The following is a 13,018-nucleotide window of genomic DNA, read 5'->3' on the forward strand; positions in this document are numbered from 1 at the left end:
CGTGATGCATCAATTTTTCCCTTTTGCTAAACTGGGCATGGGTGTGGCCACCATGTGACGCATCTGGCCTTGGGCCACAAGTTTGACAGTCCTGGCCTAGAGGGTGTGGCATACAGCAATTTGGTGAATTTGATGTTTTGTAATGTAACAACCAGACATATCTTATTGCACTCTTTAACAAAGTGACAAAATTGGTGGACCAGCCAAATGCTGTAAATGTAATTTACTTGGACTTCAGTAAGGCATTTGATAAAGTACTACTTTATCTTATCAACCTACTACTTGATAAGATAGAAAAATGTGGGTTAGGCAGTAACAGCACCAGATGGATTCATAACTGACTGACCAATCACACTACTGGAACTGCATTTTCACCTGGGTATCTGAGAGACCGCCTCCTGCCAATTACCTCCCATAGACCGATCAGATCGCACAGACTAGGCCTCCTCCGGATTCCATCTGCCAGCCAATGTCGGCTGGCGATTCCCCGGGGGAGAGCCTTCTCTGTTGCAGCTCCAGCCCTCTGGAACGAGCTCCCCGTGGAGATCCGGACCCTTACTACTCTCCCGGCCTTCCGCAAAGCTACGAAGATCTGGCTGCTTCGGCAGGCTGGGGGGCTGTTGAAATAGTCAGCCCCACGGGAACTATGAATGTTGTGTATTTTAAATTGTTGTCTATTTATCCCCTTCCTTTGTTTATTGTAAGCCGCCCGGAGTCCTTCGGGAGTGGGCGGCATACAAGACCAATAAAATGAATGAAATAAAAATGAAATGAACAATGGAACTGCATTTTACATGAAGTATGCAGTGTAGTACCTGAAGTCTCTGTCTTAGGCCAAGTACAATTCAATATCTTCGTCAATGATTTTGGCAAGGGGGTAGAAGGGGAACTCATCAGATTTTTTGACATCAACTGGCAAGAATAACCAACCCTCCAGAAGATAGGCTCAAGATACAAAGGATCTCAACAGAGTTGAAACTGGGCCCTATCTAACAAAATGAAATCTAATGCTGAGGTTCTACATTTAGGCAAGAAAAACCAAATGCACAGGTATAGAATAGGTTCAATAGTAGTAATTGTGAAAGGGATCTTGGGAGTCCTAGTGGACAATCACTGAAATATGAGCCAGCAGTGTGTTACAGTTGCCAAAAAAGCCAATGCAGTCTTAGGCTGCATTAACAAGAGGGATCAGGATCACATGAAGTGTTAATACCACTCTCTAATGCCTTGGTAAGACCACACTTGGAATACTGCATTCAGTATTGATCACCATAATATAAAAAAGATGATACTCTAGAAAGAGTGCAGAGAAAAGCCACAAAGGTGATTAGGGGATTGGCGGCTAAAACATACAAAGAACAGTTGCAGGAATTGAATATGTCCATTTTAATGAAATGAAGAACTAGATGTGACATTATCTAAGGGGCTGCCATAAAGTAGAGGGGTCAATCTATTCTCCAAAGCGCCTGAAGGCAGGATAAGAAGAAATGGATTGAAATTAATTAAGGAGAGATTCAATCAAGAACTAAGGAGAAATTTCCTGAGTTAGAAGTATTAATCAGTGGAGCAACTTGCCTCCAGAAGTTGTGGGTGCTCCAACGGTGGAGATTTTAAAAAAGAAATTGAACAACCATTTGTTGATATAAGGTTTCCTGCTTGAGCAGGGGGGTTGGACTAGAAGACCTCAAAGGTCCCTTCCAACTCTGCTATTGTTATTCTACTAACCACTGCTGAACAGAGAGCTATCTGTTACCTATGTTTCAAGTGTACTTGTAATATATTCTAAACACTGCTGATGTATCTACCAATACAAAAGATGCAGCCTTTTAGCTGATATGTAACACCTGTATAAGATTTCAAAAACTTTAGTGCTGAATGTAATCCACAACCAATCATTTAAATAGGAGAAAAACAGAAGACTTTGCAGAATGATGAAAATCTTTAATGAAATAACTTACAGTCACAAAACCATAGTTCTAAACAATGTAACAAATATCAATCAAATTCTGAAAGAAACAGCAATACAATTAGACAGACTTCGCTTGATCTGTACTAGAATAATCAACCCAGTGCCCTCACTTGTAACATACCTTCTCCATTTAAGAAAAAAATATTTGGGAGAGTAAGAGAATGTAAACCAAATTGTTAAGAAAATTATATAAATAACTTCAATACAGAATAAAAAAAATATATGGTACAAATAGAATTGAATTTCATCTGAAGGGTATATTTTCATTACAGGCCAATCATTTAAACTACAAACCAGTCTATTTGCTTTATTTCAAAGATTTCATGTTACTGATAAAAGGGTACAGAATAATCCTTTATTTTTGTTCTCAGGGACAATATTGGATATTTGATAAAGCTTAGACCTGCTAAGTATAAGGTTAGTTCCACTAAGCCCAGCAAAAAGCAAGTGCTAGAAAGTAATAAGAGTTATATGTTTATTAATTGAATTAATCAAAATGTTATTGAAGTCTATATATTAAAATATTTTCCTTTGATGCTAAACTATCAGAAATACCCATGTACTAGCAGAAGGCCTTGCTAATAGATTGGTATTAAATTACAATGTAACTACTTTCTGACATACCATTCCGACATCTTTACAGAGCTCACTTTTAACCATAATTCCTTATAAATAAATTTTATAGAGACTGAGAGACCTGCTCCCAAATTTAGGATTGCATCTATGCATTTCTATACTTATTATTTTGACATTAAACCATTTTAAAAGGCCATATTCCATTCAAATAAATCTCACTGACTCTTTTAAATCAATATAAGCAATTTCACTGTATTAATACTATTCACTATACTGTAAATGCTTTTGGTCCACCAATTCCAAAAATCTACTCTTTGATTTTGCTTACTCAGCCTTTGTGTGCCCTCTAAAAATTAGCCCATGTGCAGTACAGTTTTACTAGAAAAGTTATCCCAACCCTACAAGCAAATCAAGAGCAGTTATAAAATGTTTTAAAGATCAGACAATGTCTCCCTGATTTCTCAGTAATCAATTTAAGATTCAGATTGCATGAATTTTGGTCTTATGTTATGAACATTAAGGGATAAAACAAAATGCTTCTTATTTAAAATAAGATTTCCCATGAAGTTGTCAGTGAACTCTCTACTTTGAACTGTTCCCAAAGTGCCTCAAGATGGTTTTCATGCTCTGTATCTATAGAATTCTACTGGATTTACGAGGACGATAACAGGAATATGTCTTGAAAATACAGGTCCTCATAGTGCAAGGCTTACAGGAAAATGCTGTACAGGAGGTCTGATTAGAAACAGGCCCAAATTTTAATTGGATTTAAGTGCACTTGGGGCTGAAGCAATCATTTCATATCAGAGTTATTCGTGAACCAGGATTTTGGCAATTAACTCTTAGTTAAAATGAGACAAACAAAGCAGTATCAATATCTCCATCTTTCAATGTCTCAGTTTAGCTTGCTTGTCAGTAGTTAAAGAGGAAATACACCAAATTATATCTAATTAAAACCAATACATGGGCTGAGTACATTAATATGATTAAAGTGTGACTTAAGTGGAAATAAAATGAATTAAAAATGCTTAATTTATGTATTGGGACCAAGTAGATCCTGTTCTCCATTTTAAGTTGTCATATACTGCATATACTATTATTTATTTGTGCTACTTTACGCTACCATATGAACATGGCTAAAGTCTGTTATTTCCCATACGTTATATGACAATCATACAATTATTTTATTTTAGTACATTTCTATTACACTTTAACCTCTCAATCTAAAATAATAGCTAATTTATCTCAAGTGAAATATTTCTATTTTCATCTACAACAATGCATGTAATGTTGAAAATTTTCTAGAATCAAATTCCGGCAAGGATAACTGCTCACTAAGCGTTTTCCACATATTTCATTAGCATGTGGCTACAGAATTTTAGATCTGCAATCCAAGCAGCACATACAGTTTATAATTTTTCATAGTAGAAAGAGAAACAAACCACAGAAATACTTTGACTTGGCCTGAGATTAGATAGTCTTTGGATAAGAGGTACAGATACTGTAAAGCTCATGTGCCTATGTGTGTATATACAACAAACTCATACATGGAGAAGGAATATTACACACTATCCCTGATTCATCAAAAGAGTATAAACTCTAAAATGTGTTCTATCTGGAACTTTAATCCTTCTATTTAAACAGCATTTCATCATTATTTTACAAATTAATTTTCGTAGTCAAATGAACAAAGTATACATATGAAGGGCAGTCAATTTTAAACTGATAAGTTCAGTAGGAAGAAATCTGAAAGCCACTGTCTTTAAACATAGAATGGAAAGGAAGGCACAAAGGCTTTTGCTCAGCTGATATCTACTGCAGTTGTAACTTGCTCCACATTTCAATCTTTTTCTTTTTTCTAAAAATTCATTCCTCTATTTTCTCCCTTTGCAGGTAGAAATGATACTGTAATTTCAACAGCAATCCACATTAAACCTTTAGACGATACTGTGGGACTTAAGAACAAATGCAGTTGCTTTGCTGCAAAAAATGTTTTTGTTACTCAAGAGTTAAAAATAGAGCTCTGTAATTAAAGTCAACACAAATTTTCACATTTAAAATATATATCTTTTTTTTTTGTATTTCTTCAAGAAAACATTAGCCAAAGCAAACAAATCTGTTTCATTTTCTGAATTTTAAACAAAGCAAACTCTTTGGGTTGAAAAAGAGGACAAACATAGTGAGCTTCATTTTTTCTACAGTGTGGGAGATCTAGAGATAAGCTTTAATTGAAAAGGATTTCAACAATAACATGAATTTACAAATGGGGGAAGGGAGAGAACATTAAATGTTGCTCATATGTTTTACAACAAACAATTTGGATTGATTCCTCCTATGGGGGTCCTTCAAGGCTGTTTTCAAAAATCAGCAATTCTGAATCAGAAAATCCATTTGTACTATAGTTTTCCTTCTTCCACCAAATGTTGTTCCTTGCATTTATTGTACTTTAAATGATGTAGTTGTTTCTCTAATCTCATCTTAAATAATTAAAAAATGGAAAGGAGTAGTCATATTTGATTTCCTCTTTAAAGTTAGTAGTACATATTTATCCATTTCCCATTTCAAATCTGAAAACATTGAGTTGATTTCTCAATGTTTTTTTTAAAAAGCCTGAGATAGGAGTCAATTTCATTTCTTCTATGTATGTTTCTCACTAAAAATATGGCAGAAATAGAAAAATCACTAAACTTTAACAAAAACACCTCTTAGGAACATTGCCCAAGACCTACTACTTACAATAAATATTTGGTTTAATCATGCAGAGTTAAGCATACTGGATAAACATCACAAGAAATAGCAGCTTTAAAAAGGCCTGCTCAAATCTGCTCCTGAAATCTTAAGTATATTTATATACTTAAGAGACAACATGAGCTGTACATATACATTCTATAAAACCTGAGCTATGAAAGATAGTATGATTGCCAACTGGTAACTGCAACAGGTAGCTCTGCTATATTATGCTTATGCTACATTAAACATTGGCAGTGATTTTAAAGTCTGAATAAACAACAATGGTGTAAAACAGGCCTGTCAAACTCACAGCCCTTGGGGAGGATGCATCACGTGCTGGTCACGCCCCCGCCTAGTTTAGCGAAGGGGGAAAAAGTCCCAATACATCATATGAGGACACGGGCTTGACACCCCTGGTGTAAAAGAAAAGAAATACTTGCTGATTGTTTAAAGACTCAATATTTTATTGGGGGGGGGGTGTTGTGGACACCACTCTTCTGTATAAATTATAAAATCATTGCTGAAAGTAAATACTTGTAAGAGACCAAAGGACTACTTTGTGCCTGCCCATTGTAATATAGTTCAAGATTGCTTTTTGTCATTTGTAACTTGTGTCTATCTGGCTATTAGTATAGTAACTATTAGGTGCTTGTGTAATAAATTTAAAATGTGTAAAGTCTTCTTACTCCTGGAAATGTTTGCTTCTAAGACTCTGGAAGCACTATGGTAAATATACATAAATTGCTTCCATTTAGTATCTAGATAAATGAAATAGACATTTTCTGCCCTCTGAAATAAACATTTCGTGGCTTGGTTTGGTTTGAAATTATGCTCCACAAACATGATGTTTGAAAGAAAAATTTGGAATTTCACCAACTTTTACTATACTTTAATGTTGCAAAATGTTGTCAACAACAACATTTGAACAGCATATTGTGCCCCCAAAACTATGAATTCTGGACCTGGAGAAGCCTTTGTTGATGTCTGCTTCCCAAATAATTCATCAAAAGCAGAACTGGAAGGGTATACTTTTTTCTTTTAAAGTTATGTTGTTCTCTTATTGAAAGAGAATGATGCAGTTTGGATTCCATCCAGCCAAGCTTTAAAATATATACAAACAACTGAGCAGATGACCATTTATGGAAGGAAGATGAGACAAGACAGCCTGCCAGTGGCCTGAGTAGGCAACATGCATACCATTCTACAAGATCTCCACTAAAAAGCATATGGCAGCGTACAATATCACAGTAACAATGTGGTTCTGGCAGAGTTCTATGGCTGTTTTGGAAGCTGATTCCAGTCAGTATTTGTAGCCAGTAGAGTAGAAGGAGATAATATATATACTTCCAAAGAAAAGGCATGTTTTAACTTCAGTTCATGTGTGCAATCAAAAGAAAAACAGACATCTTATGTCCTGTGACTTGCTTGCTGTTGTTATAATTTCAGCTTTGTGTCTGCATACAACAAAGTGGAATTGCTAATGATCATTTCCTTCATTTTGGACAATAGGACAAATAGGAAGGGTATATAAACAAAATTTGGCCATCACAAGATATACACATTAGTCTTGGCAAAAAAACTATTTACTTTTTTAGGTGGTATAATAAACATGAAAAAAAAGAATCTTGTTGCGTAGGAGAGAGTAAGAATTGTCAAATTTGAGCAAGTAGATGCCCTCCCCTGGATAATCATGACTGCCTATTTGCACTTCTTGGTGGCTGTCCCTTCGGTAAACTGGCATGATCTCCCCATAACGGTTTCGCAAATAGCTTTTGGCTCCTTTTTCCACATCACCAACAGGAATAGGACCTGAGAAGGGAAATGCACAACATATACATCATCTATAAAAACCAATAGGAGGCAGCCATAAAGATCCAGGATTGTGGATCTAACTAAAGAAGCTTACACACAGAGAACATCATCACAGGTTTTAAATCATCTGGAGATAAGACTTTTCATACTTACAGGTGAAACTCAAAAAATTAGAATATCGTGCAAAAGTTCATTTATTTCAGTAATGCAACTTAAAAGGTGAAACTAATATATGAGATAAGACTCATTACATGTAAAGCAAGATAGTTCAAGCCGTGATTTGTCATAATTGTGATGATTATGGCATAAAGCTCTAGAAAACACCAAATCCCAATCTCAGAAAATTAAAATATTACATGCAATCAATAAAACAAGGATTGTACATAGAACAATATCGGACCTCTGAAAAGTATAAGCATGTATATGTACTCAGTATTTGGTTTGGGCTACTGCTGGTTTGGGCAGCAATTACTGCCTCAATGCGGTGTGGCATGGAAGCTATCAGCTTGTGGCATTGCTGAAGTGTTATGGAAGACCAGGATGCTTCAATAGCGGCCTTCAGCTCTTCTGCATTGTTCGATCTCATGTCTCTCATCTTTCTCTTGGCAATGCCCCATAGATTCTCTATGGGGTCCAAGTCAGGCGAGTTTGCTGGCCAATCAAGCACAGTAATCCAACAGCCATTGAACCAGGTTTTGGTGCTTTTGGCAGTGTGGGCAGCTGGAAAATGAAGTCAGCATCCCCATAAATCTCGTCTGCAGAAGGAAGCATGAAGTGCTCCAAAATCTCCTGGTAGACGTTGACCCTGGTCTTAATGAAGCACAGTGGCCCAAATTCCTCTTTTCTGATGAGAGCAACTTTTGCATCTCATTTGGAAACCAAGGACCCAGAGTATGGAGGAAGAATGGAAAGGCCAATCAAGCACTGTAATCCTACGGTCATTGAACCAGTTTTTGGTGCTTTTGGCAAAACCTGCTCTCATCAGAAAAGAGAACTTTGGACCTCTACTGAAGCATCCTGGTCTTCCATAACACCTCAGCAGTGCCACAGGCTGATAGCTTCCATGCCACGCTACATTGAGGCAGTAATTACTGCAAAAGGGGCCCAAACCAAGTACTGAGTACATATGCATGCTTATACTTTTCAGAGGTCCGATATTGTTCTATGTACAATCCTTGTTTTATTGATTGCATGTAATATTCTAATTTTCTGAGATGGTGGATTTTCTTCAGCTGTACGCCATAATCATCACAATTATGACAAATCACGGCTTGAACTATCTTGCTTTGCATGTAATGAGTCTTATCTCATATATTAGTTTCACCTTTTAAGTTGCATTACTGAAATAAATGAATTTTTGCATGATATTCTAATTTTTTGAGTTTCACCTATACAGGGCGGGGCATAACCTTTTCCTAGGGGGTCACAGCAAGATCGACAGCAGTTTACAACTTCTGCGACACCTCATTTTAAAGCCCATAAAAAACTGAATTGAATGAGCTATTAAATGTTAAATTTGCTTTAAGAATGGCTGGAAAATTCGATTCGGAAGAACAAAGGATCATTGACAGAATAAAATGCATTGCCTTTCGAGAGGCTCGCGATGCTGGAGCGACGTTTATCAATCGAAAATGGATTGCAAACAAATTGAAACGTCATCCGGATTGGGTTACTGATAATTGGAACAAAACAGCCCAAGAATGTTTCACAAAATTTGGAGAAGGGCGTCCTCTGCAACTGTCCCAAGAAAGCAAAGCCATCATTGCAACTGGCAGTCGCAAACAACGAAAAGGAAACCGAAAAGTGGCCCAAGAAATCCTTCAAATTCGTGGAAAACGAGTTGATCAAAGGACAATTGGCCGATATCGAGAACGAGAAGGTTTGAAGCCATTCCACGTCATTTGCAAACCATTGAAAAGTCAAACACACGTTCAAGATCGGCTTTGGTTGTGCGATTGGTTGTCTGAATGGACCGAGGAAGATTTTCTTCATTTGGCGCCATCTGACGAATTCTTCGTTTATGCCATTCGAAAACCGAATTTCCAGAACGATCAAATTTGGGCTAAAGACGTCGACATCGCCAAACATGAACGATATCGACAAATCGTTCGCAATCCGACTTGCATCGGGATTTTCGTCATTTTCACAGCCAAGAAACTGCATTGGGTTTTGAAGGATAAAGGGGAATCCTGGGATGGCAGTTATTTCCGTGAGAAAATTTTATTGGAGAATGTCATTCCATTTCTCAGTGATCCAGACAATGTCTTGGTGGTTGGTGAGGCTGTCTTTCTTCATGACAAAGCTCCTTGCATGCGTGCAAATGCGACTCAGCAATTGTTAAAGGAAAACAATGTCGAATTTTGGGGCAATGACGTCTGGCCGGGAAATTCGCCAGATCTCAATCCGGCAGAGAACATTGGGGCCATAATTAAGGATGAAGTGGAAGCTCTGATGATTCAGGAGCAAGGTCAAAATCGATATTCGGTTGAAACTTTGAGAATGAATTTGGAAACTGTGTTGAAAAATCTGGAAAATCGAACGGAACTGTTTGAAGATTTGTTGTGTTCTTATCCACCTCGTTTGAATGCTGTTCGAAGGGCTAATGGTGGTCATACTGACTATTAAATCGTGTCAATAAACTCAGTTTTTGATGGGCTTTCGAATGGTGTATGAATTATTTGTGTTGTTATTACAAGTGTTGCTGTGACCCCCTAGGAAAAGGTTATGCCCCGCCCTGTATACTGGAACCTGAGAAAGTTTCAGTCATGTCATTTAAAAAAAAAACAAGTGACAACCTAATTCCTAAACTGCTTTATAATTAAAGAATATAAAAGACTTATTGAATCTCTAATTGCCATTATTTATATGTATTATTAATTATATGCATTATTAATTATATGCATTATTTTGATTATATGCATTATGGTTGATTAAAAAATAAAATGGGAATGATTTTCCTCCCCTTGTCATTTCATCAAATGAGCCTTATAAGTGGCCCATTTTATTTTATAATAATAAGAGTGATGCTCATCAGTGTAACAGAGGAAACAATAACTAACAGCCTGATCTTCATGTTCCATGCACACTGATTTATTCCAACATTTACATTCCAACTTCTAGCAGGTGAGAGATTTTCTATATCATACTGCAATAGAAGCAAAAAAAAAGTGAGACAATTTCTGCAGTGACCCTACATTTATAGAATTCTTCCCTGAGTTACGGGGGAAAGAACTCTTGCTAGTTTTATGGAGATATATAATATTTATTAATTTCAGAGGACTGTGAAGGTGCTTATAGATCCTATGACTGAGGAATGTCACCAGTAGAGTCATAAGGAATCGTATTGTTATTTAAATTTGGATATCACTCAGTTCCCAGCGAGTCTAGGCAATTCACAAAATAAAAAAACCCAAAGTAACAATAAAGCTATATAACAATGAAGAAAAAAAAGTAAAAAGAGGGCAACAATCACAAACATACACGCATAACACCTTAACCAAAAATCCAGGTGTAGGCCTTTTCGTCATTAACCTGCTTCCTTAGAACAGCACCGACCTTAAAGTCTGAATGGCCCAAACTTTGATGCGATGTACACTTTAACTTTATTTGCAGAGGTTGACATTCAAGCTATTCAGAGTTGCCAGTGTTTGGAACCACAACAAATGTCCATAAATGAAGGGACATATTTATGAATAAATAAACACACATTTTATCATCAGGATATTTTAAAATTTCATGCTCAATAATCAATAGCTTGTGAAATAGTTTGAAGACTAATGTCACAGTTCAAGTGAACTCAAAGTAGGTAAGAGGTTGAGTTCTTTAACTCAAATTAAAGAGGTTATGTTTGCTTAAGATATTATTTGGGACATAAAAGTTTTACATATTTATTTATTTATTAAATGTATACATCATTATTGAAGACATGACATACCTTCAAATTCTTCTTCTTCGTCTTCTTCATCACTTGATTCACTGACCTGAACAGTAATGGCAGTACTAGTAATAGGGGTCCAATCAAAATAGACTCCAAACCCAATGTCATAATCTTCTGTAGCAAATTCCCAGCAGACGCGCTTCCCATCAGGATGGGTGGGCACCCGGACTGTTAATACCTCACCCCGTTTCACTAGCATTCGGGCATTCTTCTCCTTTGCCATCTTCGTTTTAAACTCCCTTATCTTAGAATTTGTCCAAGTAGTGGGAGGAATCAATGGAGGTGGCCGAACTGGAAGAAAGAAGGAGGGCTTTCTTAGTTTTTATAACATACCGTAAATGCAGATAGAATTTTTAATAACACTGGATATTCTAATTACAAGATTTTCCTTTTTCTTTTTCAAAAAAAGGAATTAGGTTTTTTAATCCCTCTCTCAGCTGACAGTTTTTCTTCTAAGAATCTTTTTAACTGGCTGAATCTATTCTTTCAGTGACTCGCCCATACTGCCATACACTGTATAATGATAATTAGATATCTTGGCACAGCAAAGTTTCTAAGGACAAATTGGATGATAAAGGAGTAATAAACAATCACTACAATGTGGGCCATATTAATTTTCCATACTTAAAATTTAAAAAATCCATCAACCATTCACTATGAGATCATTTTATTCCAAGCATTAAAATTAAGTAATGTAACAGCAATCTCAACTATTTTGGTCCTGCTTAATTTAAGATTTCTGTGGATTTCTTTTTCTGCCATAATACTCTTTTATAATAGTAATAATTATTTATTACATCTATATACTGCCCAACCTCCAACAACTCTTGGCAATTACAGATTGAAAATGTTAAACACAAGAAAAAACACAATAGACAAAAAAGAGTAAAGGTTGAGTGACAAAAAACTACGTTGATACAAAATTTACTTCTTTATTTATTTATTAAAGATGTACACCACCCAACTCCCTGAAGGCAAGTCTGAAATAAAGAAACCCACATAGTTCACCCTCACCAAATAAGTATAATGTTAACAGCAACATTTGAAATAATATAAGAGCTAAATAAAAAAGAATTAAAAAAAATAATCCAACCAAGGGTAGAAATTATATACAACACAAAAAATGGAAATACTAAAAACTAAATTAAATAGCAAAGAATCAAAATCTTTGTTGCTGCTTTCTTACATATGAACATTTCAAAACTGACTATAATTCTTAGTATATTCTACCACAAAATAGCTCAAAACTTGTAAATTTCTTCAATAGAACGCTAGCTACTAATCCATATGTAGACATAGTAGTGAAAACATAATCCTTACCTTTCTTCTGTTCGCTTAGAAGATCTGTAGTTTCTAGCTCTGCAGACAGGATGTCTACTGCACCTGTATATTCAGACTGTATCATGATTATATCACCTGGTCCTTGTGGTGCAGAGAATTTTGTCACTTCCAGTATAGCTTCCTATACAGACAAATGTATATAATATACATAAAATACAGTGGTGTTAAGGTACCTTAATTTTTAACAAAAATAGTTTTTTCTCTACATATTTTTATCTGAATCCTTCAACTATCTATTTGCAACTACGTCGTCCTAACTAGAAAAAAAAATTCAGAAGATATTTCAACATAATATCTTTTGAAGATTTTTTTCTACTCTACCTTTCTTCAAATCTAGGCAACACAGATTTGTAATCTGTGTAATCAATGTAATCAATTAAAATATATTGCATCCCAGAAAAAAAAATACAATTCAATCATCTTATCGTCTGTACTACATATGAGTTTATTATCTCAAGACAAACATTTCAAAGCATACAGCCGCTATAATGAAAAACATCAATAAACATGTTTGGAAACAAAGGATTGTAATGATGGTTTGGCAAGTAGAAATAGGCCAAGAGTCAAACCACCTACCTCCTTTTGGTGCTGAAGTTCATCAGTTAGGATCTCCTCCTCTCCAACTACATCTTGTTCCTCTGGACTCCCGTTAG

General features: G+C 35.9%; 1 protein-coding gene across 1 annotated transcript in view; it reads right to left on the reverse strand.

The window, feature by feature from the left end:
- Window positions 1–1,920: 1,920 nt before the first annotated feature.
- TMED8 (transmembrane p24 trafficking protein family member 8) overlaps window positions 1,921–13,018 on the reverse strand; it is a 22,174-nt gene continuing 11,076 nt past the window's right edge. Inside the window, exons 3-6 of the mRNA XM_014068097.2 lie at window positions 12,942–13,018; window positions 12,345–12,486; window positions 11,022–11,315; window positions 1,921–7,084 (exon numbers count right to left, since the gene is read on the reverse strand). The exon at window positions 12,942–13,018 is cut by the window's right edge and continues 47 nt beyond it. Coding sequence (XP_013923572.2) covers window positions 6,867–7,084; window positions 11,022–11,315; window positions 12,345–12,486; window positions 12,942–13,018 — 731 coding nt within the window. The 3' untranslated portion in view covers window positions 1,921–6,866. The remainder of the gene's footprint in view (window positions 7,085–11,021; window positions 11,316–12,344; window positions 12,487–12,941) is intronic.

Source organism: Thamnophis sirtalis, unplaced genomic scaffold (assembly GCF_051295495.1).
Source record: "Thamnophis sirtalis isolate CommonGarterSnake01/CBP01778 unplaced genomic scaffold, rThaSir2_p1.2 scaffold_1, whole genome shotgun sequence".
NCBI classification, from domain to species: Eukaryota; Metazoa; Chordata; class Lepidosauria; order Squamata; family Natricidae; genus Thamnophis; species Thamnophis sirtalis.